At 34.2% G+C, this 24,668-nt stretch overlaps 1 protein-coding gene across 2 annotated transcripts in view; it reads right to left on the reverse strand.

The window, feature by feature from the left end:
- LOC149800565 (heat shock factor 2-binding protein-like) overlaps positions 1-24,668 on the reverse strand; it is a 69,479-nt gene that overhangs the window by 35,339 nt on the left and 9,472 nt on the right. For both annotated transcript variants that reach the window (XM_089954512.1, XM_089954511.1), the window contains exons 3-5: positions 19,420-19,567; positions 13,979-14,082; positions 5,749-5,898 (exon numbers count right to left, since the gene is read on the reverse strand). In XM_089954512.1, coding sequence (XP_089810638.1) covers positions 5,749-5,898; positions 13,979-14,082; positions 19,420-19,567 — 402 coding nt within the window. The remainder of the gene's footprint in view (positions 1-5,748; positions 5,899-13,978; positions 14,083-19,419; positions 19,568-24,668) is intronic.

Genomic DNA, 24,668 nt, shown 5'->3' on the forward strand with positions numbered 1-24,668 from the left:
TACATCACTAAGCCATCTGAATTGGATAATTTATAAAAACTAATTGCTGCCTACATCAATATCAGAGCCTTTACCAAAGTTATTGAATCTTTCTTAGTTGTTATTCTAATCTTGAAAACTTCGTATGTACTGAATGAAATCCGCGACCACCATTTTGGAGAGTGGAGATTATGATCCAGTTACTTTAAATAGCAGATATCGACCAGTGCATGCATAGCGACCACGTGATCAGACGTAATTGTCATTCGCAGAAATGAATGTAGTATCTAATGGGGGGTTTTTCCCCCGAAGGTGGCGCTACGAAAACCAGCTCAAAATGGCTGATGTTTACAGCTGGTGTTTACAGCAGGCGTCAAAAGGCGCTTCCATGTGAATGGAGTAAAGGCGTCAAAAGGCGCTTCCATGCGAATGGAGTAAAGGCGTTCAAAGACGCTTGCATGAGGTAAAGGGTTAAGGAGAGTATAACAATGCACATCATATGAAGATAAGCTATAATGTAGTATAAACTGCTTTAGAAATTACATCACAAGTGCAACTTAAATTCTGATATTAAAACTGAGTAATAGGTAGGGGTACTATAAGTGTAAGTTGTGTGTCACTCCACATAGGTAATCAATCTTGCAATGCTAATCATATTTACAAATTACATGGAAACATTAACATCAGCATAGTGCTTTATTGGTTGCTGTTATATATATGACCTTGCCAAAGCTTGCATAATATGAACTTGCTACAGTGACTGTACATAACTGATGCAATTTATAAATTTCCATATGGTTGGATGACAACTGCCAACATTAGTTTGGAGCTACGTTGTGAGCCTTCAGCAGGGTTGTTTGTTTTGGGTAATTCTTCTTCTCCATGATTAAACATGTTCCAGAGATCAATGGAGAATGACGGATGATGGCAGCCACATCTTTGTGGCTTTCCAAGAAACACATCCTCAAAATAGTCAGCTAAAGGCTCTGCATCATTTGGCAGATGTGCAGCCAATTATTCAAAGGTATCAATAACATCTTCAGACAGAATAAAAGCCAATGCTGCCATCCTTCATAATTTGATAGCAATATCTGAATTCTCTTGAAACTTCACTTGAAAACCATGTTCTTGTATTTTCCAGAAAAAGTTTTGGCTGAGATGGACAAAGTATCCTTTCACTTCCTCTTCTAGAAATGGTTAATGTGATGCATTAATAACTGCTTGATTCAAGTCAACCATAGCTGTAACTGGGTTCAGATTGCTATTCAGATTTTCTAACTGCTGAAACAACTCTCTATATATTGTCTGGAAGTAAGGCACAGGTGCAATGCAAAGTATTATCATCAACTAATGATCGAGTTGTACAAAAATACTTGGTGCTGTTTCAAAAGTTCCATTAAAAAACCAGTGAGAATTATTTTGGAAAATACAGATGTTCTCCTGTCCTCCAAAAATAAGCATTTTCATGTTTGTTGATCCAGAGCCATAAAGGAGAAAATCATGACCATCTGTAGTCACCTTGTAGTAATCAGGTATCATCAAATTAGCAGTTATTTGCAGAAATGGAATAGGATTTCCAATTCATTGTCTACATCTTATAACATTATGATGCAGTGTATGTATTGTTGGTAGATCTACTGCAGCATCTTGAATAAATGTCGCAATCGAATGAGAAACATTTTGTTGCTGTGCTTCATCGGTCTCTACAGCACGTATGTTCATGTAAATGTCCAACATAATCTTGGCCTCCTACATTCAACTTCACTTTGCTTGCTGCTGCATTACTGTGCTTTTTACATTCCAATTACACAACACCATCAGCTAAATTTGTCTGCTTCAAATATATGTAGCTTTTGTAATGCAATTTATCCTTTCCTCTTTCAGACTACACAACTTCCATTGTTTTGAACTATAGCTGTTATCAACACCTCATGAATAAAAGTTTTCAAATAATGTTTTTTTTTTAGTGTTTATAGAGCAGCATAGTGTATTAATATTGATTCAATTATGTCAGGTCACTTCAGGCGTTAAATAATGAGACATAAAAAGGCCACAAAGCTTGATTAACTAAAAGCTTCTTGAATTCTGTAAATGTGACATCAAAGGCCGCAAAATTAAATACTAAGGAGTACCTCAATCACTATTACACATTAAATATTATTTTCACACCAATTCTATACATAGAGTAGGTGGATCAAAGACAAAATACTGGGACAATTACAGTATTTTGGAACTTAACCAAATTTTCAGCAAGCTCAACACCTAATTACTGTCATAAAACCTGTTGTTTACAGATAATATATTGTATAGCGGCATATGCTATAGAGTAGTTGGATTAAAGACATAATATCTGGAAAATCAGAGTTTCAGAACTTATTGAAAATTATAATAAGGTTGCCACGTAATTAAAGTTATAAAACCAGTTCATAGGTAACATATTGTATAGAAGCATACGTTTTAAATTAAAGCACCTGAATCTTTCTGTGATAACTCATCCATTTTCTTACTGTTACATACATTAGATTTAATTTATATTTGATTTAATTGGTATTTGATTTGATTTGATTGTTTGTGGGTTTGGGAATCTTTTTATTTTCTTTACATGTCAATGTAATGTAATTTTGTTTACTAGGAATTTTATATTTTCCAGAAAATTCAGTTTGAACATGACTGTTAGTTTATAAACATCAGGTGTTGATCTAAATCCTCACCTATTTTAAAATGATTGCATGTTTTCGAGGTCATGATGGGACTTTGTCTTTAAGATGTTAACAATCTTTTTAATATGTTATTTCTTAGAGTAAAATGATTGGTTTTCATCAGGGTCACACTGGGTAAACATCATCTGTAACAAGTACTTGTTTCAATACCCTTCGAGAAGATGATCGCGTGACCCTTTGTTTACATTTTAGAAAGACCATAAAGCCCATGTTTTGGAGAAATAATCTCAGTAGAAGCTGGGCTGTTAAACTGTTACTTGTATGTTGTGCTGTTTGGAGTTATTTCAAATTATTTGGTTTGGAGTTATTTCAAATTACTTGGATTCAAAATGATTAATTCTCAGTATTTTTCTGGAAAATACATGTGCTCATGTAATATTGTGGAACAAGAACAGTTTTTATAAAATTTATTCAGCTATCAGAAACCAGTGATAATTCCTTGTTTCTACAAGGAACTGTAGACTTCAACACTACAGACTGCAGCATTCGTCATCGTCTTCTTGAATTATTTTTAAATTTGATTCTATAAAACCGCAACTTCATATTTTTTCATTTTTACAGTATTTTTCCAGGGAAATAAATTATTTGTTACATTTTTCTAAGCTTGTTGTTTTCACTCTTTCTTGTGTTACTGTATATTCAAGCCTAAACACATAACATAAGACTTACATGAAGGCATCTTCTTGTTATTAATATCACTTGACCACCCCACGTACCGTTCTTACTTTTGTTCCTACTTATTTATTCAGTGTTATGTGCTTTTATACAGGAGAATAACTATGCCATGGGGGAAGTTGTCCTGGGGGTAAATGACACGTGGTAATTGATCAGGGGGTGATTGACCATGGAGTAACTGACCAGGGTGGGTGGGTAAATGACCAGGGGTAATTGTCCTAGAACTGTGTCCTACATCACCTCCTTTCCCATGAACAACAACTTTACAGAACTGGGTCACAACTTCCCAAGTCTCATTAGACCAGAATCAAATTGGAACATCACAATGCTTTTTTCCCTGAACATTTGCTCTTTTGTCAAACTGAAAGATAAATGGCATTTTATTGTTATTTTCTGCAAGATTTGCTTCCTGAAGTATGGCCCAAGTCCATCAGAAATCATTAAGTCATTTTACTTTGCTTCTTTTGTTTATCTTCAAAAACTCCACCAGAAAACAATGTTTGAAAAAATGTTGGGGTTCCATCACAGGAACTGTAAGAATACCCAGAAGCAGCTACTTTCATGGCCCACAAAACCTCTGCCACGACAATTTGTTCATGGTGGGTTTCTGATGCTGTGATTCAGTTGCTGGACCAGATTCTATGTCAGAAATGCTACTTTATCCACCTGATTGTATGTAAATGTCCAAGATTTGCTGAATCTCAAGTTTGCAATCTCTTTTTGCTTCTGTCATTCAGTGTAATTCATTTGCTGCTTAAGTCCAGTTCTTCACACTGAACTGTTTGCTTTTCAAGCCAAATGTTTCCACACAGAAATCAATCTTCTGCAAACAAAACAACAACCTGCACAATCTGAAGAGCAGCCTTTCCCATAACATGATTTATGTTTATATCCGTTGTTGCTATCTTGTGGCATTATCCATTACCTGAAAGCAAATCACTTCTTTAATTGTTTACTTTTTAACTTCTTTAAAACTTGATCCTTTGATCATAAGATATATAAAACTTAATCTTCTATTTGTAACATAATTTTTCACTCCCAAAGAATTAAATGAAATGAATCTGATTTGCATTTTAAGTATGGAAAGATCATAAATGTTACCTATTTATATATATCCAGCAATATGACTCCTTTATATACCATGCAGAGTTTTAAAGCAATGAGCATCAATAAATACTGAAAATAAAGAATTCAATGTTGCTGCAATGCATATCTTACATGAATTATGCAGCTGATTTTAAAGCATTACAATTTTAATGCTGATTTTGCATTTTTAGCTGATAGCTCAGATTCCTTCTCTGAGGATATACAACAGTTCTAAAATAGCTTCAGCTCACATTCCTCCCAAACTATGCCATCACATCACATCGAACTTGTAGTAATCTGGAATCTGAAAACAGGAATCTCCGTAGAATTGGAGAGAAAATCATTTCTTTTACTAAAATGCAAGAAGGAAACATAATGAGAGGTAAAACAGAATCCTCTCATTATGTGGTTAGCAAAACAACAATTTTTAAGTTGACATAAAAAATTTGAAAAGGTGGGATAGTAGGGCCAATTTGGAACAAACAAAGTAAAAATAAGGTGTCTAACAAATCAGCAAGCAAAAATAAAAAAAGTTGGAAAAACTAGGGATGTTGGAAAGACGGTGCTTATCAGAAGCAAGACCATTAGGAATCAAATTCATATGAAATAATATTATCCATATACTGACTGCTCATGAGGTTGATACAAGGATTAATTGACACCAAAAGCAATATTTACTAAGGCTGCAGGCTGAGGTATCATTTATCTGGGGTTGATAAATCCTTGTATCATCTAACATTTTAAGTCGCAAAAGGCTTTATTTTGACTCTTAATTTGCTAATGTTCTACTTTTTAATAGTATTCAGACAAACCTGGATCAATATTAAAGTTTTCAGGAAATGCAGTACTGAAGAGTATATAAAAACAAATTTTTTAATTCACTAGGTGAATATTGATATGAGCTTAAATAATCAGACTCACACAAACAGAACAAAGACCATGCTCAGAGATGCTTATCAAAATTTTACCAAAATTTTTAAATCTCAATTCTTTCTTTTAAAATGAAATTTCTTTTAGGATGAAAGGACAAACAGATGGAATGACAGAAAGAAAAATGGAAGCACTTTCCATCACTGATTACTGATGTGTGATACATGAGTGGGAATGCGTGCTGCTCTGAATAGAACATTGGTAGCAACTGGACATTATTTAAGCCATTTGAATGATTTGGCATCTTCACACGCAAACATGCGAGTACTGCAGCACTTTATAAAAGACCGCGTCTGGCAAATTAACCACTCTAAACACAAAGACAAAGTGAAAAGTCATATAACAGAGAAATACTGACCCCCATAAGGATAGCCTGGACACTGTCCTCATTTCTGGACACTCTCCACAATATTGTACAGCAAGCACTGCCAAGACTGGTGCAATATTCTGACTGCTGGGACATTTGATTGGTCAGCTCCTGCAGGTCACACCTCAGCTTCAAGTTCCCCTGTCAAATGTACATAGTAGATAAATGGACAGGGTTCCCTAACTTTCTTGACACAAAATATTCCAGGTCTTTTACAGGCTTTTTAGTTGGATAAGTTGACTTTTTTTTCGGTTCACTTGCAGCCATATTTGAATAAAATAACATTTTGTCTCAAAAAGCATGCATTTTTTTATAATAAAAATCTTTTATTTTGTGGCATTCTCATTATAAGCCAAGTCCCAACCTCAATCATACAGAAGGTATCAAGAGAAATGAGTGCAGCTGTAATTAAACAAATAAACTGCAAAGGCATCATTTAAATTTTAGAGGATATATATGTTAACAAATATAATTATGCTTAAATGCATATTGTCTGAGATAAATAACAAGAGATCAAAAGAAAGATTTTGTTCCTTCTCAATATTTTTTCCCTAAGAAATGAACAATAAGAGGGTTTGTTGTTAAAAGCAAATTTTTAAACCATATGTCTTCTCACTACCTGCATAGCAATTAATATCAATCAGTGCCTCTGTTATTTGACAGAAGAAAAGGAAAACTAGCAAGGTGAATAAAATGAAATTTTGCCAGGAGTTTGAGATGGAGAATCCCTGATTCTTAAGGTCCAAATTTTGGTCCTCATTTCATTAGTCTGAAACAGTTATGTCAATTTTCATATCAGCTTTGAAAATTATAAAGTTTGATATTTGTCGAAAAGAGGGGTCAGGTAGCTAAAATCTTGAACCCTCATCAAAACACATTTGTGTTCATAAAACACTGTAAACCAAATGAGTCCAAGTAAAGCCGATTAAAAATTATGACAAATTGCTATAACAGCATGAAAATCTGACTGTCACCTAAAAACATGCTTGCCAGCTTTTATATGCCTGCCTTCAACAGTTTTTGATTAACTGTGAGAACAAGGTTTTAGTCAAAAGTCTAAGAAGTTCAAAAATGTATTTAAACAAATAAAATTGGAATTATTGCAGTAATGACTTGAAAATCTAGTATCAGTTCATCTGTGTATTAACACAAATAACACCACCAAATTTTATTTTGTCTGCCTCAAGTGACATTTGCTTGTTCATAAAACCTTTTATATCAAAAGTCCAAAATCCAAACAGCTTAAAATCTGTAAACTAAACCTGACAAATTCCTAAAAGGGCCAATTAGCTCATCTACATATGAATACATATAAACATGTAGTTTTTTTATGGGGGGGAGGGGTAAAACTAATTTGAATGATGTTGTTGCTATTGTTTAATTCAACCTTTCTGGGATCAAAATTACCCACATCCATACATGAGAATTCTCCCATAGGTGACTTTCCAGATTACATGATTCTAGAAGTTTACCTTTATGACCTGGCACATGCCTAGCAATCCTCATCCAATATCAAGGATTGTTGTGTATATTTAATTTGCTTTACCTGTTTATTAGTTTTATTTTAATTTTTTTAATTTCATTACATGCTATTGTAATGTAACATTGAATGTTGGATTTGACCTTGTCCAAAATTGGGTTCATTTATGCTTGACCTGAATTGGCTTTATTCTGTAAACAACTTACATACCTAAATTATTCTCTATATGTGTATGGGTTTAAAATCAGTATTATTATTAATTAATATAAGTGCCATATATACTCCCATATAAGCCCACCCACCCACCCTAAATGAATAGGTATAAACACCAAAAAGTGCACAACCTGCGTATAAGCCGACACAACTTCAAACATCACAAGATGCACACAGTAAGTTCGAAATGCATTTATTTAAGCAAAATAATATTAACAAAAATTGCATGTATACTTCTCTTGGGGTTGGCATGTATGATTATTAAAAAGAAATGGTATAAACTTATGTGAAAAGTAATTTATTTAATTTTCTGTTTTCTTATTGTTTCTTCCTAACTCAGATTTGTGTATAACTTGATTGAAGGATGACAAGAATTGAGCATTCGTGGGTTGCTGTAACACTACCTCTCTCATCTGACTCAATTTTTGTTTGTTTATTATTGCATGAGACATTTTATATCACTGTACCAGTAATTACGTTTTTATTTTGCCTTGAAATTTTAAAAACCTAACTTGATTCTAGTATGAGAACACAATGAATAACAATACAGTTTGATTCAACTCTCGCAATTAGGATAGTGAGCGTATTTACATAATAGTGCCACTGCATGTACATTGTAAGTTTGAACACGCGCTGAATGAAGTACATTTTGCTGAATGAAGTACATCCCTTGGAGTCAAATCATGGGCACCACTGCACTAAACTTTAATGACATCTCCAAAATACAATAATGAAGTTTCAGAAATAATGCTTCAAAAATTATGCTAATACTGTAAAAACTGAGTTTGCTTTGATGTAAGCAACCTTACACCATACCTGCCAACTCTCATGCCAGGAAAAAAAAAAAAACAACCCCCCCCCCCCGATTTTTGGGGTCGTTCCACACCTATCTCCCGATTTCAGAAGATCTCCAGATTTTTGCAGGGTTGTTGTTGTTGTTGAAGGGTTTAATGACATTTTTCAGCACACGATAGGCTATACATGGTGGCCAGTATTAATGGTGGAGGAAGAACCCGGGAAAACCCCGGAAAGAACCACCGACCCATGAGAAGCTACTGGCAAGCTTTCTCACATATCCGCATTAGCCGAATCCGAGACTTGAACCCATGCTGACAGAGGTGAGATGGCAGTGATCCGTAACGAAGAGCACCTTAGACCACTTGGGGCCCCTTTTTGCAGGGATTATTACATTATATCTTTGATTTTCATTTCTCCTATAAAAAAAAGTCCTGCATAAATAAATACACTGTATGAAACCCATGGAAGCCATGTTCAGTTGTATCACCTGTGAATACTGTTGTGACGAAATAATTACTTTACTAGAAAAAATTCACTTTTTCGCTAAATAAAATGCTAAGTTTAAACATTATTCATGTAAATTTATGATTTTTGTTAAACCTCTAAAACAATACAAAAATCAGAAAATAAACAGAACAAAAACAAAAAATAAACATCCGGGAATTAATTTCAATCCCAAGAATGATTGCTATGAATGTTGTAGCTCCATTCCCATCAAAGATGTATGTATGTGTATGATTTGGATTTTTAACACAGCTTTAACAATTTTTCAGTCAAATCGCTACGATGTCTGCAGTGTGACAGTTTATGGTGATGTCTAGCACTGGGGCATCATGCTGCAGTCACATTTTTCTGACACCAGGCCGACCAGTCCTAACACTAACCTCTTAATGCTGAGTGCCAAGTGAGGTTGTGATTGTGATTTGGATTTTTAACGTAGCTTTAACAATTTTTCAGTCATATCGCTACGATGTCTGCAGTGTGGCAGTTTATAGTGATGTCTAGCACTGGGGCATCATGCCGCAGACATGTAGCATTATGTCCCACCCAGTCACATTATCCTGACACCGGGCCAACCAGTCCTAACACTAACCTCTTAATGCTGAGCACCAAGCGAGGCAGCTGTTAGTACCATTTTTGTAAGTCTTTGGTATGACTCGACCAGGGATCTAACCCACGACCTCCTGCATCCGAGACGGAAGCTCTAACGACTAGGCCAACGTAGCGGTCCCACCAAAGAAACTTACACGAGTGAACACCTGGTATTTTTATACCATATATACAAACTTTAATTACCATCATTAATTTAAGAAAAGGAATAAAAATACATACCATGCAGCATATTTGTCCTTAAAAAACTAATTCAGAATACATGTTTTATAGTAAACAATACTAAATGCCTTATGAGTTGACAATAGGGAAAAAAGGTTGGATATACAAGGGAAAAATAGTTGCCACATGTATGGTACCGTGAGGCCGCCTATTTAGGCACATTTAGTTTAACAATATTGGACATCCTTTATATGCCAATCAATTGCTGGTGCTTGGATAAGATGCAGTAGAACATGGTTTCTTTGAATCATGACGGAGGGCATCATTCTTACAAAACAGTTGCATCAATAAGGATTAACTTTTAATAAGTCATGCTGGCTTTCTTGCTTGCTTTTTTATGAATAACCTTTAGATATTATGCACTTTGGCCACACCTGACTTGAATATGAAAATAGGGCATATCCTGGGGGGAAAATTAGACACGTCACAGGGAGAAACGGCACGTCCTTTGCAAATTTTACGCTTATTGGACCCGGAAGATCAGTCAATATTTAGTGAAAACAAGACTTAAAAAATGCCATGAAAAATTCCGATTTTAGGTTCCAATCTCCCTTTCTTTATTCTCCCCACTTGGCTCTTTAAAAGCTGACAGGTATGCCTTACACCCTGTTTTACAAAACTACAGTAATCGTGCTAATATTATGGAATGAAAGGAAATTACACATCAATGTACTGGTATAGTTTCCAGTCAAATTTCCTTCTTAACACAAGGCAGTTTCAGGGATTTAATAACTAACTGGCTTGTATTGCTGTCTGAAAACAAAAGACAAATCCTACAATTATCAACAAAGGAGACACCGAAACATCAAGCTTTCCATTGTGTGGAAAGTTATGATGTTTGTTCAGCCAAACCACAAAACTAACATAGATTGATGATGATCTTAGTTGATCAATAATCAGAATTTTAGACTTTATTATTACCACTCTTCGTGAACATGTAACAGTTATGCTGGTTATGTGCCCTGTACAATTAAATGTGTTACCTTTCCATAATTATTACCTCTATTTGCAGAATCACTTATATCATTGAAAAAGAGTGATTCAATGTAAATGAAACAGGTATTAAAGACTAGCTGACATATTAACTGGAAGAATACAATTTTATCAAAACAATGAATAAAGGAAAATCTGCTTCTAATACATTTGGGGAATAAATAAAGATTTAAGTGAACCTATGCACAATTTGCACTGTACATTATAATTCAGTCTGATCCAGAGAAACTCAACCAGCTCGTGAATTATGAAGTCTGTATTTACCTTTATTTAATTTCATGTTGAAGAAATCAAAAATACGCACATGCAAAATAATAACAAAATCAAGCATAGTACTTTGTAAGTTTAGTAAGTGTTGGGATACTGAAAATTATTAATTTTACATGCATATAAGTCTTACGACACAGAACTGATTATTTTTTCATATCCCAAGATTTAGAGCCATTATAGTAGTCAATTTAGAGACTTAAAAACTGCTCAGTTTAGACACTGGCCCGTGGATAAGCCAAACCTCCCCCCTCTTCTTCAAGCCTTTATTTTTTCATAAATTGTTCAGCTTATATGTGAGTATATATGGTAAATATGTTTATTTGGATCTAGGTCTAGGTTTTGGAATTTCCGTAGTGTATTTTACATAGTCCAGGTTCTGTGAAACATCAGGATCATTCTAGAAGGTTATTTTCCATTAAGTAATAGATTTTTTTTATATATTAAATGCTGATTGCTAACTGAGGTGAAGTAGAAAACAATATAATCTTGTAACTGAGAGGATTTTTCAGTCATGCTTTAAGATATAGCACTTTCAAGGTGTATTATATGTTGTGTCCAGTATTTCATTCTTGGGCTGGAAATTTTATTTCTTCAAATTATTGAACTGAAGTGATTAATTTCTCTGGAATTACAAAAGTGCTCTGATAAAATTCATGGAAAGAGATTTAAAATGGAATTTATCGTGAATTTAAACCTGGAATTTATGACTGATTCATGAAACACTGTTGACACATCAACACTCTACCAGCTATCACAGACACATCATCACCTTCAGATTTTGGATTTATTCAGGACTTCTACTGAATTTTATTCAGAACTTTAAATTATTAGGACTTGTGTCTGTAATTCTTGGATTATTTTGGGATTTAATTCGCAATACCTAATGTTATTTTTTTCTCATTTTCTCTAGGGAAATAAATTATTTGTTAAATTTTTACAAAGCTTGCCTTTCACTCATTTCTGTTACTTATTTTAACAGCACAGACTCATAACAGGAAGTACACCAATAGGGGGACATTAGTGTTGTGTGGGAGGTGAGAATCTGGCAATAGCAGCAGGCATGAATTACAGCATTAAATTTAAGTTTCCCCTTTCCCAAGGTAACTACATTTTAAAATCATAAATGTTACCTGTTGCTGTTGCATAGCTGAATTTGCCACAAATACATATGTAAAAAAGCTGCAGAGAATCTGTCTGGCAATTTATTTTCTATTTCAATTTTGCCAAATAAAATTTGTACAGATGCAAACAGTAGTGATGTCATCACATCAATGACAGTTCTTAGAAAAAGTCACAGCTTGTAAGATTCAGTCTAAAGTATATGATACCAGATTATGATTCAAAGCCTAGTATTTAACCAATTTATGAAATGCAGTCATGTTTTGTTTCACTTTAGTTTATCTTCATTGTGTGTTCTTCATTTACACTCTCTTTTGACTTTCAGTGCTTTCATTATATCGTTTTCATTCTACCATTCATTTACATTAATTTTTAACGCTTTATCATTTCGCTGGTAAAATTACCCATTTCTGAGTGCAATAATCAAAACGTCCACCCCACACAAATGTATACTCACATGGAAAGAGATTAGATGCCAATATACTGAACATTAATTAGACTGCATGGATTAATTAAAAGCTATAAATTCAGAATCTGAACATGGCTGATGTACAATATATACTCATTTATATGTCAGGACCAAATACAAACTGCACAGACCCAGATCTAATATCAAATAATATGCAAGAAGATCTAGGTCTTTGTAGTTTGTCAACAGTAATCAGTCCATAATGCAATGGCAGATCAGGGTCTGTGTTGTTTACAACTGGATCTGACTTTTAAGCAAGTATAGATAGTGAAACAATCTATGTATCCAAATGACACTCACTTATATAATGCAAATGAAGCAAGCTTGGTTGCTTGTGTAGAAAGCACCATAACTCAAATTTAGTCAGAAAACTGAAAAAAATATGAACTAGGTCTTTTTAACTTAACCTCATACCCAATTTGGCTTCAATCCAACCTCATACCCAATTTGGCTTCAATCCAACCTCATACCCAATTTGGCTTCAATCCAACAAGTTTTTACTTAACCTCATACCCAATTTGGCTTCAATCCAACAAGTCTTAACTTAACCTCATACCCAATTTGGCTTCAATCCAACAAGTCTTAACTTAACCTCATACCCAATTTGGCTTCAATCCAACCTCATACCCAATTTGGCTTCAATCCAAAAAGTCTTAACTTAACCTCATACCCAATTTGGCTTCAATCTAACCTCATACCCAATTTGGCTTCAATCCAAAAAGTCTTAACTTAACCTCATACCCAATTTGGCTTCAATCCAAAAAGTCTTAACTTAACCTCATACCCAATTTGGCTTCAATCCAACAAGTCTTAACTTAACCTCATACCCAATTTGGCTTCAATCCAACAAGTCTTAACTTAACCTCATACCCAATTTGGCTTCAATCCAACAAGTCTTAACTTAACCTCATACCCAATTTGGCTTCAATCCAACAAGTCTTAACTTAACCTCATACCCAATTTGGCTTCAATCCAACAAGTCTTAACTTAACCTCATACCCAATTTGGTTTCAATCCAACTAGTCTTAACTTAACCTCATACCCAATTTGGCTTCAATCCAACTAGTCTTAACTTAACCTCATACCCAATTTGGCTTCAATCCAACTAGTCTTTCACAATGACTGAATTAAGAAAGGGAATTTATTACGAAAGGATTGATGGGATGGATGGGCAGACACTAACTGCAATTAAAAACAGATGTAATATGGGGATGGGAATATATCATCAGCTTTTGTTGTTGTTGTTGATGTTATAAGGTTTAACTCCATTTTTCTGCACAAGATAGGCTATATATGGCGGCCAGTATAAATGGTGGAGGAAGAACCTGGGAAAACCCCGGAAAGAACCACCAACCCATGAGAAGCTACCTGCAAGCTTTCCCATATACCCACATTGGCCAAGCCTGAGAGTCAAACCCACGCAGAATGAGGTGAGATGGCAGTGATCCGTAACAGTGAGCACTTTAGACCACTTGGCCACTCTGGACCCCTATATCATTAGCCATTTGATACGTAATTAACTTTGCCAAGAAGCTATTTATAATGACCTCCTTTTCCCTCTGACATTCTGCAAAGGCTGACTGACATCTGGATTTCCAGTACAACACCTGACTTTCTACTTCACTCTTCTCTTTTTGCAGCTGGAGTACTTCTGCAACAAACTTATATAGATTTATACATTATGTTTGGTAAAAAAAAAAAAAAAAAAAAAAAAAAAGTTAATATCTTGTATCATGTTCCAATAAAAACTAGACAATAAATCACCCAGGGTGGGGTGGGGGTGCAATGGCATTTTATTTTACAATGCTCAGTAAGAACTGATCCCCCTTACAAAGACTAAAGAAAGAAACAGTGTCGCACAGAGACCAACACAGAACAGAAAGTAAACAAGGAAATGATATAAGAAAACAAAAATCACTCAAAGGGACTGACCTTCTACAAAAAGAATTTCAAGGGTACAAAATTTCAAGGCATTTTCACAAGGCTCTTTTTCAATGTTCAAGAGTTTATTTGGTGAAAATTGTATTACGAATTCATAACACACATCTTTATTCTAGAAATTACTTTAATTCTGTCTGGACCATGACACAGCTTCAAACAAATCATATAATTATTTAAGTTTTTAACAACGGAAGCATTTGGTTCTCTTAAGGTTGATTCAGTTTTACATGGTTCCCATGCTTTTCTAAAGATAAATTTCCAGGTCATTTCCAGGGGTTTTCCAGGATGAAATTAATTTTTTCAAGGTTCACCTATGACCATTACTCAAGTCAGAAATGATGATCATGTACAAAACCACAAAATGTATAACACAAAACAAGTTTGATTATATTCATATAAATTGGCATGTAAAGTCATTTCAATGTACATAATAAAAATTCTAACATTATTTTGCTGACCTTTATTATGTTGCCAAGTGGTAACAACATAATGATTATAAATTAGTTTTGTTTCCTTCAAACCTTTAATTCTAAAGAATTCAATAGCAATATATATATATGTGTGTGTGTGTGTGTGCGTGTGTGTGTGTGTGCATCTTACTGAAAATAAACATTTCCTATTACAGTATATATAAAAAAACAATGAATGCAAATAATTAAAATCTTGTCTTGTAACGAAAAGAGTTTAACCCTAAATTTATCTGCGCCAGTAAAATCCCAAACTAGATTTTTCAAACAACCTAATCTCCTTAAGACGATTTGGTTAAAAATCCATCATTTGAAAAACATTTTCACGCGGGCTAGTTGAAATTTTGACAAAAGACCTTCAAAATTATATTCTGTTGTTTAAAGAAGGACTGAATTTTCAATAAAATCAACTTGTCTTGTAATTTGTTTACCCAATAACCAAGCCTGTATTGTTACAGGGGCCTGTATCGTGTTTTAATATATAATACAAGGGATGAAAATTTCTCATTTCTGCTCTAAGATTCAACAATTTGGACTACAAAATTTGGCTTAAAACAAATAGCGGTCCAGGGTGTGGGGTCATTGCAATTGCATATCAAAAATTTTGAATTTGCCGCCACCATGTGTAGTGACATATGGTAGTCGCTTACCAGTGGGCCCAGCAAATTTAAATTTATGTTATAATGACTCATACCTGCATGAAATCAATAGGAAAATGATTTATTTTCTCAGAAATGGCAAGTATTATAAACGTTTTATCTTTAATCTGCTGAGAGACTAGACTAAACTACGGCATAGATGAAACCTGACCCTGTAACTTGCCATTTACATTATTAGTCACATGATTTCACAAATCTCAAATAACAACATCGGAAGTCCAATAGTCATGTGATATCAACAACAAACTCTTTTTTTATGTTGTTGTACAGAAATTCAATTATATTAGATGAAAGTCAGATACTTTTTGTAAAAACCGGCAATCTGGCCAGTCAGATTTATTAAGCAGAGAGCACAAGTCAACGTGGTAGTCACGTGATACAACAAAACTCCAGAAGTTGTTCTCGGAATATATAAATACAGAGAATTTTGTGTTCTTTCATTTTTGCATTTTTATTACAACCAGCACATGACTTTCATTTAATATTTTTTTCTTTTTCTCTACAATATTTGAAAATGTGAGTTGTTAGAATTGTGTACTCATGTGACTAACAATGCAAATCGCAAGTACCAGGTAACTTTTCATCAACACCGTAGTTTTATCTTGTCTTTCAGCAGATTAAAGACATAATGATTTTAATACTAACGATTTCTGAGAAAATAAGTAATTTTCATATTGATTTCATGCATGTATCACTCGATCTAACAACATTTAAGTTTACTCGGCCATCTGGTATGCTGCTACACTTTGCCACAACCATGTTGGCCTCTTGCAATGCTAGACTGGTTTTCATACCTTATATGTAACGAAAGATACAGATATCGAGCTGAGTTTGAAAATAAAAGTCTGCTAGATGAATCTAATCCATTGAGCATTTGCATTTACTCAGCATATGTTTATTGCAGGCACCCAAATGATCCACACTGCACCCTCCCAATATTCTGGTTAGAACTCGATAAATTTAACTCAAGATCAGTTTAGTTATGACTCAATTACGTGATTGTTTTGGGCGTCAAGTGGTGGCAGAAAATTCTTGGGTTTTTCCCAGACTTTCATCAATATTTGCGAAAATTATTATTTCTCTCAACTTTTCCCGACTTCCCGGTAGAGTAAGAACCCTGGTCTTAAAAAAGAGAGAATAAAAAAACACTTCTCATCTTTGTGGTCAAAATCAGTCGCGTGTAATGTTTTTCATTTTCAATACTTTATATACATTTGTCTCTTTGATAACTTTTTTTTTCTGGTCCTACACCAACAGTTAAGCTGAGCATCAGTGTACCCTCATTAAGTTAATCCACCAGTAGAAATTAAATTAATCCACCAGTAGACCATTAAATTAATCCACCAGTAGACCATTAAATTAATCCACCACACCATTAAATTAATCCACCAGTAGACCATTAAATTAATCCACCAGTAGACCATTAAATTAATCCACCACACCATTAATTTAATCCACCACACCATTACATTAATCCACCAGCAGACCATTAAATTAATCCACCAGCAGACCATTAAATTAATCCACCACACCATTACATTAATCCACCAGTAGACCATTAAATTAATCCACCAGTAGACCATTAAATTAATCCACCAGTAGACCATTAAATTAATCTACCACACTATTACATCAATCCACCAGTAGACCATTCAATTAATCCACCAGTAGACCAATGTAAAACTCTGAGCTCATATTATTCTGTCTTATTTAATATTGTTTTCAATCAAACACCCGTTTTTTTATCATTACACCTACTTCTATGATTTAAAGGAGATTTTAAAAAAAGTAAGGAGTTCTCTTACAAATTTAAGGAGTTTTAAAGGAAAAATAGCCCTATTATCATATTAAAATTGTTTTCAAGGACCAAGCCCATTCAAGGCATTTACAGTGACTGTGCACACCTGGAGACAAAGACGATGATTATACAGTAAAACCTGTTATGAGCAACCTCTGCTATAAGTAACCACCTGTCATTTTCGACTACAATCGTAAAGCATTGATCAATTTTATTACATAAACACTCTATTGTGAGCAACCACCTGCTGAACGCAACAGCGACTGCAATGTCTTGGCAAAATATAAATTTAGACACTGCTATGAACAACCACACTGCAAAAATGGGGGTAAACTCCTTCGATCTTTATTTAATTTCTGTAACAATGACCACTTATATCATTCTAGAAACAAAACAAAAAAACAGGCACACTTCCGATATCTGAAATTTTGTAGATAAGCTTATAATATTTTAGTTTATATTGCATGCAAACCAGGCTAAAGTACATATAGATTAATCCCCCACTTTGTTCCCAGCCTTATCGTAGATAGAGACCATATGCATGAGTAGGACCCAGAATCCCTATGAACGACCATATCTCAAGAACACAGACACCACTGGCCTATATGTAATCATTTGTAACAATCACCACTTGATTAGTAATGATTGTTCTGATAAAAAATAAAAAATAAAAAAAATTTATGAAAATGTTTTTTAGCTACCAGTGATAGATGCTACAGTCTGTAAACAAGGCTAATGTACGTCACAAAATAAATGTAGTGCCAAAATTGATGCAGTGGTCGCATATATTATTTGTCTTTAAAGTTAATCCATAATGCCTGGGGGTGAGTAAAGTCTTTGTCTATTAAACCAACAAGATCAAATCATTTGTGTAATTTGATTGATAGTGTTAAAGACTTGTGATATTTGTTGTTTTCTCCCCCAGTGTTACAGTGATTACATCCCAATTACAAAGCTGTTGTCTATTCAAGTTGGTGCGACTGGGTTACACACTTTGTTTATAGAGTAAATCCCTGTATGTCTTCTTTGAATTAAACCATTGACTTTTGTGTCTGAGTAAATGATTCTGCTTCTGAATTAGATGATTGTTTTCTTTTTTTTTCTTTCATTAATTATTAGCTATGCAATGCACATGTAGAGATTTTTCATATTTCCCCAAAGCCCAGTCAAAGATGTCTTTACAGTCGATATTACAACTGAGTACTAATAATGTTAACACCTAGAACCTTAATAACAATGGATGAACCTCCATCTAAAAGGAGACAAATTTTAACACTGGAGAACATAATTATTGCAATTGAAAGAAGTGAAAATGAACACACCACTTGTAAAGTAGCAGTTTAAATATTGGTAAAACAAATTTAGGGTGCTATAAATGAAAATGAGTAAATGAGACACGATTTCATATGCTAATACATGTGATCTTCAAATGTAAATGGGATTTCATGTTTAATGATAGAAGTATATCTTTACTGCTATATAATTTTGTTTTCAGATGAATGTATACAATATTTTAATAAGAACTATTAATAAAGAATAAAATATATGTACAGTGGTTATTTTTCTTTAAATTGGTCTGAAACTCAACCTTGGAAACTGGTCTCTTTGTACAAACATCTTATGAGAGACCACCTGTCTTGAGAGACCATTTTTTGTTGGTAGAAAGGGTGGTCTCTCATAACAGGTTTTACTGTAGTAGGATTCCCATATCTTAATATAGAGCCACAATAAAAGTTTCTGAAACACTTCCACATTATCTGTAATTATTCCTGCCCTTTAAGTTTTTTTATATATAGCACAAACATTAATCAATTCTTTGGAGTTTTGTACTTTATTGTTGCATGTTCATTTCTCATTTCTGATGGAGACTCAATAACACTGGCACTTTTTAGCACATGATAAATCATTACACTCTTGTAATTAGGCAACATTTAGGATCTTTTGGTAAAAGTGACTAAATTTTGATAGTTGTACACTGATATTTAATTTTATGCATGAGAGTTTACTTTAAAAATGTAGTTTAAAGAACTGATCTTTTGCATGAAGTAATTAAGTATGTCTCACAGACAATGTTTCAACTAAGTAAAGTTACAACATAAGATTTAGGTTAATATAAGTTTAACCTTCCTCTAAAGCCTCCACCCTGCCAATGTTAACCATCTTGCTCTGGTTTAGGACAGCTGGCAGTGTCATCTTGAGCTGGCTGACCTCAGTGGCCAGCTGTGCAAGATCCTCTTTATTTACAATCAGCAATGACATTTTTCCCTTTGCCTGAAAAAAAAGTAACCAGTGTGTATGTATTTAGCAAAGCATCAACATTACTTGTGTTTTCAATTTAACTCCACATTTTATTTCTTATTATACATGTGCCAAGTTTCAGCCTTCCCTCCGCAAAAGATAACAAAAATCAACAACAACAGGTTTATTTACAAGACAGTGTCCTCTATTTGCATGCATTTAGTAGTACAAAATTACAAGGAAAAACTAGAAAGGATTTGTTTTGAAAGCAGTAATGTCTTCTTTCCCTTCCCACCACCACCAGTGTCATTCTGTGACATGCATTAGAACTTGAAAGAAGGAGAGGAAAAATCTCACTGGGTGAACACATGGAATTTTGTTAGATGGTACTGAATGGCCTTCTAGTGATTTTTAAGGTCTGGATTTTAGTCTTCATCTTTTAGGGTACAACTAAAGTCCAGTCAATTTTCATACCAAACAGAAAGCTTCGGCTTTGTAAAAAATTAGGGTCAGTCTAAAATTTGTCCAAAAGAAAGGTCAGAGTTCTTATTTTTCAAACACTCCAGGCCAAAAAGTGCAAGTCTAAATGATTCAGGGAGTAATGGTAGCTTAGTTGGTACAGCAAAGGCTTGTAAAGGTTCAATAACCACCCAGACAAGCCCTGGTTCACTTGACTGTCTCGGTGTGTCATTGGGAAAGGGACTTAATGTCCATTTCCTCAGCATGATATAACTGATAACCTGTTAAAAATGCAGTAAAACAAAAATTAAAAAATTAAAAATGCTCAAATGTAAAGAAATTGCTATAATGACATGAACAAAAATGTACATATGCTTACAATCATGCAAAATTTAATTTGTTTACATGAAATACAGCATTTCTGTTAACGAACATTCCAGCATATCAAAAACATCTCCAAAATACACAATTTCTTCCAATGGACTGTCAAGAGACTTTCCTTTCTTGCACCTTTATACCTAAATAATAAACCATTGTTGTCTCAAGTGTTGTGAAATGTAACTTATCTCGGCCACTAAAGATAGTTAATTATGCCTTCTAATTAATTAACTGACAATACCCAATAAAGAACCATATGTTTTGGGTGCATCTGCACCCAAACCTTAGACACACTGAGCACCAAAGACTATGGTGCACCAACTAAAGTAAAATTTGAACCAGCTTAGGTTCTTTTATTTCTGTTATTCCCCCCCCCCATAAATGAATAAAGAATAAATTAGAACATATTGAACACCAATAGCTTGCATTACTCAATACTAACCATGTTAACCCTGCATATAAGAAATAACAAGATACACATGAGTATTTTAGTCTTTATTGCTAATTAGTTGCTTGACACACTGCATTCTCATGCACTGGCATCCTTCAGCTCTGTACATCTGTATTTAAAAGTACTTTCAGTTAGAATTACTTGCTGCTTCATGTTAGTCATAACTTATGTTAACAAGCTCTATGAAGTCTTATTTGTGTTCTACTAAGAGATTCAGCTTACGCTAACAACACTTTAAATCACAATGTATTGCATTTCATAATGTTAGTCATGCTATAATTTCACAAACATTTCATGTAAGTCACTTGAGTTGCTTGGCTCATCTTTTCTGTCATTAAATAATGTTGCCTTCATTTGATGCCTCTGTTCATTAATTGCACCCTTAGAATAAGATCGTTCCCATAGAATATGATAGTATATCCTCAAGCTGATGACAAGACAGACCCTTTCTGAATCCGTCGCCTGTCCATGAAGGGCGACATGACAGTATCAAACAGCCTGAAATTAGCAGCAGTCAACAAGCCTGCTGGGCTTGTAGTTTTCATATTTTCAGTAGTGTGATGGCAAGGTACGTTTCAGTTGTTGCCAGTCAGCAAATGAAGAACTGGTGAGGATTCAGCAGGACTAGAACATTTCTTGATAATAATAATAATAATAATAAAGACTTTATTTAGAGATGGTAACTCGATTAGTTACAGAACTAATCTACCTTGAAGCCTTCTATCTGTTATGTACAATATATACAGTATATACAACATGATGTGAAGAATCTGGCTTGACACTAAATAATTAAGTAATTTTAAAATTAAAAGTATCAAGCCTGGAACACATGCACAGGCATCTGTGAGAAGATAAACATATATAAAACATAAAATATCATCCTGCATTGAAAAATTCAACTATGAAAATGATGCAAAATTACAAAAAAGCAGGAGGTATTTTTTGTACTAGAACTGTTCAAGTTTCTCAAGATTTCATCCATTTAAGACATTGATTATGAAAAGAAGAAATGCTAGGAGCCTGCCTAATGTCACTGGAAATGTTCCATACCAGTGAACCAGTATACTGAAAACATTTTTTAAACAATTCCTTCTTTGGCCTGAGTATAATGTAATTTTTACTTCTTATGGACCCTAAATGTGGAGTACCATCAGCATCTCTTTGGTGAAAGATATTGCTTAGATAGACAGGAATGGCTTTTCTGGATACTTTATAAATCAATCAGGCCTTTCTAAGAAATATTCTTTCATGTATTGTTAAAACCTTTATATTATTCATTGCATCTAGAATTAAACGGCAAGCCCTCTTTTGGAGTCATAAAAGTGTTGTTATATTTGAATTAGAGGTATTACCCCAAATTACATTACAGTAGTCCAGATATGGCTGAATATAACTTTTATAAAAGATAAACCTATACTGACGAGGAATGTAAGTTTTGATTTTCCTCAGTAGCCAAAGATAAGATTTAACCTTTTTTGAAACATATTTAATGTGAATAGACCAAGTAAGATTGTTATCCACGAATACACCAAGAATTCTATCTTGAGAGGTCATATGAGGGCTCACATTCTCAAATAGAACCTGGAGTTTGTTGCTATCTTGCCTTGCTCATTTTTGTTGTATTGTAACTAGTAGGGATTTCGTTTTCTCTGTATTTGTGATCATATAGTTTTCCTTGCACCATACTTGAAGTCTGTTGAGAGCATCTTGTAAGTTATTTTCAAGTACTGTTTTGGTTTTACCCATCTTAGACAGTGTAGTATCATCTGCATAGAGGTCAGCAGAAGAAATTGAACTTCCAATCTTAAGGGGTAAATCATTAATAAAAAGAATGAATAACAGAGGTCCAAGGATAGAGCCCTGTGGTACTCCAAAATTAATATTTTTACTCTCAGAAAGCTGACCATTTAATGATACTTTTGCACTTTATCAGTTAAGTAAGAAGCAAACCAGTTTAGGGAGTTTTCACTGCATTGATAGATTTTTAGTTTTTCAAGGAAAATTTCATGGTCTACAAGATCAAAAGATTTACAAAAATCAACATAATAGTGCCTACCATTTCTCCTTGATCTAATGCTTCTGTTCCAGCTTTATGCAATGGTATAACCTTGGCAGTTTTCCATGTTTGTGGAAATTTATTAGACCTAATACACTGTACTTTCATTGCAAATGAAAGCTATACTCTCTACAATTGCAGGTGCAGCTACCTATAGTAGCCTACGTCCAATCATATCAAGTCCTGTAGCTTTACAATCATCCATTTTTATAACATATTTCAACACAAATTCTGGACTCATTTCAGGAATTTCAAACTTTATATTGTTTGGTAGTTTTTTAGCACAAAAATATTTGAGTTCCAGATGATCAGATGAAGTTCTGGGTTCTTTAAGTTTTTCAGCAGTCTGAACAAAAAAGTTGTTAAAATATTTGAGATGTCAGTTGGATTATCAGTATAAATGCCCTCATGATTGAGGCATAAAATTTCAGTTTTACTCTTAATATTTCCCTGCACCAAACCCTGTAAATACTTTCCAGATAGCTTTTGGGTTATTTTGGTTTTAATCCAGCACCTTTTTGTATTGCGCTTGTTTGGCTTGACATATCATTTTATTAACTTTATTTCTCCAAACTCTATATTCAGGTTGATTTCCTACTGATTTTAGTTGGTCTCTTTGCTTTATTGCTTCTAAAATTTCTGAGGAGATCCAGCCTGGCTGGTGGTGTTTCTTTATCCTGTGTGTTTTTAAAGGGGCATGTTTGTTCACTATACTGATGAACAGATCTGCCCAAGTATCTAAAACATCATCAATATCTTCAAAGATTTGGACTGTATTCCATGGAATCTGTTTCAGATCTTCTAGGAACTTAACAGTATCAAAGTTTTGAAAAGATCTATAAGTAATGGATTTATTGATATTATATTTTGTTGATTTTCCATTGACTTTACGTGTTAGAAAAATTGCAAAGTGGTCACTTATACCAATCTTTGGAACCATTACTTTCAAAACATTTTCTTTTGTATCGGTATAAATATGATCTATAAGTGTTTCAGTGGTAGATGTTACTCTGGTGGGTTCATTTACTAGTTGCTCCATACCTAACAAAGTAATACAATTGATCCAATTCCGTTTTATTTGATCATTGAGAAGGTCTCTATTTATACTGCCTAGAATGTAAAATTCTTTCTCTTCATTTGAAATATTATCTACAGTAGTCCCCCTCTTGAATGGCCCCCCTGACCAGTGGCCACCCGCTCCTTACGGCCAGAATCCGTTGGCACCGACGAGTTTGTGTTCAAAAGTACCCCTCGCGAAAGGCCACCGGGCTAACGCGACCAGCATATTAGTGCAAAATCATAAAATTTACCCCTCACAAGCGGCCGCATTTTATTTGAATATGTATCCAGAACCAGTATTGTATTCATAACGCGTGTTAAGTAATCCGATTTCTGTTTCCCGATGTCAGGTTTTCGTTACTGAAAGAAGTGTTGAGTAAAGTACATTTACCACTAAGGTTAATATTATATCATTTACGCCTCACGAGAAGCCAAACTGATTCCATAAAAACCGAGAAAGACTCAAACTTTAATCCATACAAAAGGGTATGTACATGTAATCCAATTAGCCTTACTGCTGTGCTATCATAAGATGTCCGGTTTAGTCACTCTGATAATTGTTAAGAATACAATTATCGAACAGTAGTACCAGCTGAGAAGTGGCATTATCGATGTACAATACCCAAATCAGCAGGAAAATGGTTTAATAGCCTTTATGGCTTCCCTTAGTAAGATGTTGAGCTTGTTCACTTTGGTAATCAGTGGCTATTACTACTGACAATAATTGTCAA

Source organism: Sinohyriopsis cumingii, chromosome 4 (genome assembly GCF_028554795.1).
Source record: "Sinohyriopsis cumingii isolate HCF-2022 chromosome 4, ASM2855479v2, whole genome shotgun sequence".
Classification (NCBI taxonomy): domain Eukaryota; kingdom Metazoa; phylum Mollusca; class Bivalvia; order Unionida; family Unionidae; genus Sinohyriopsis; species Sinohyriopsis cumingii.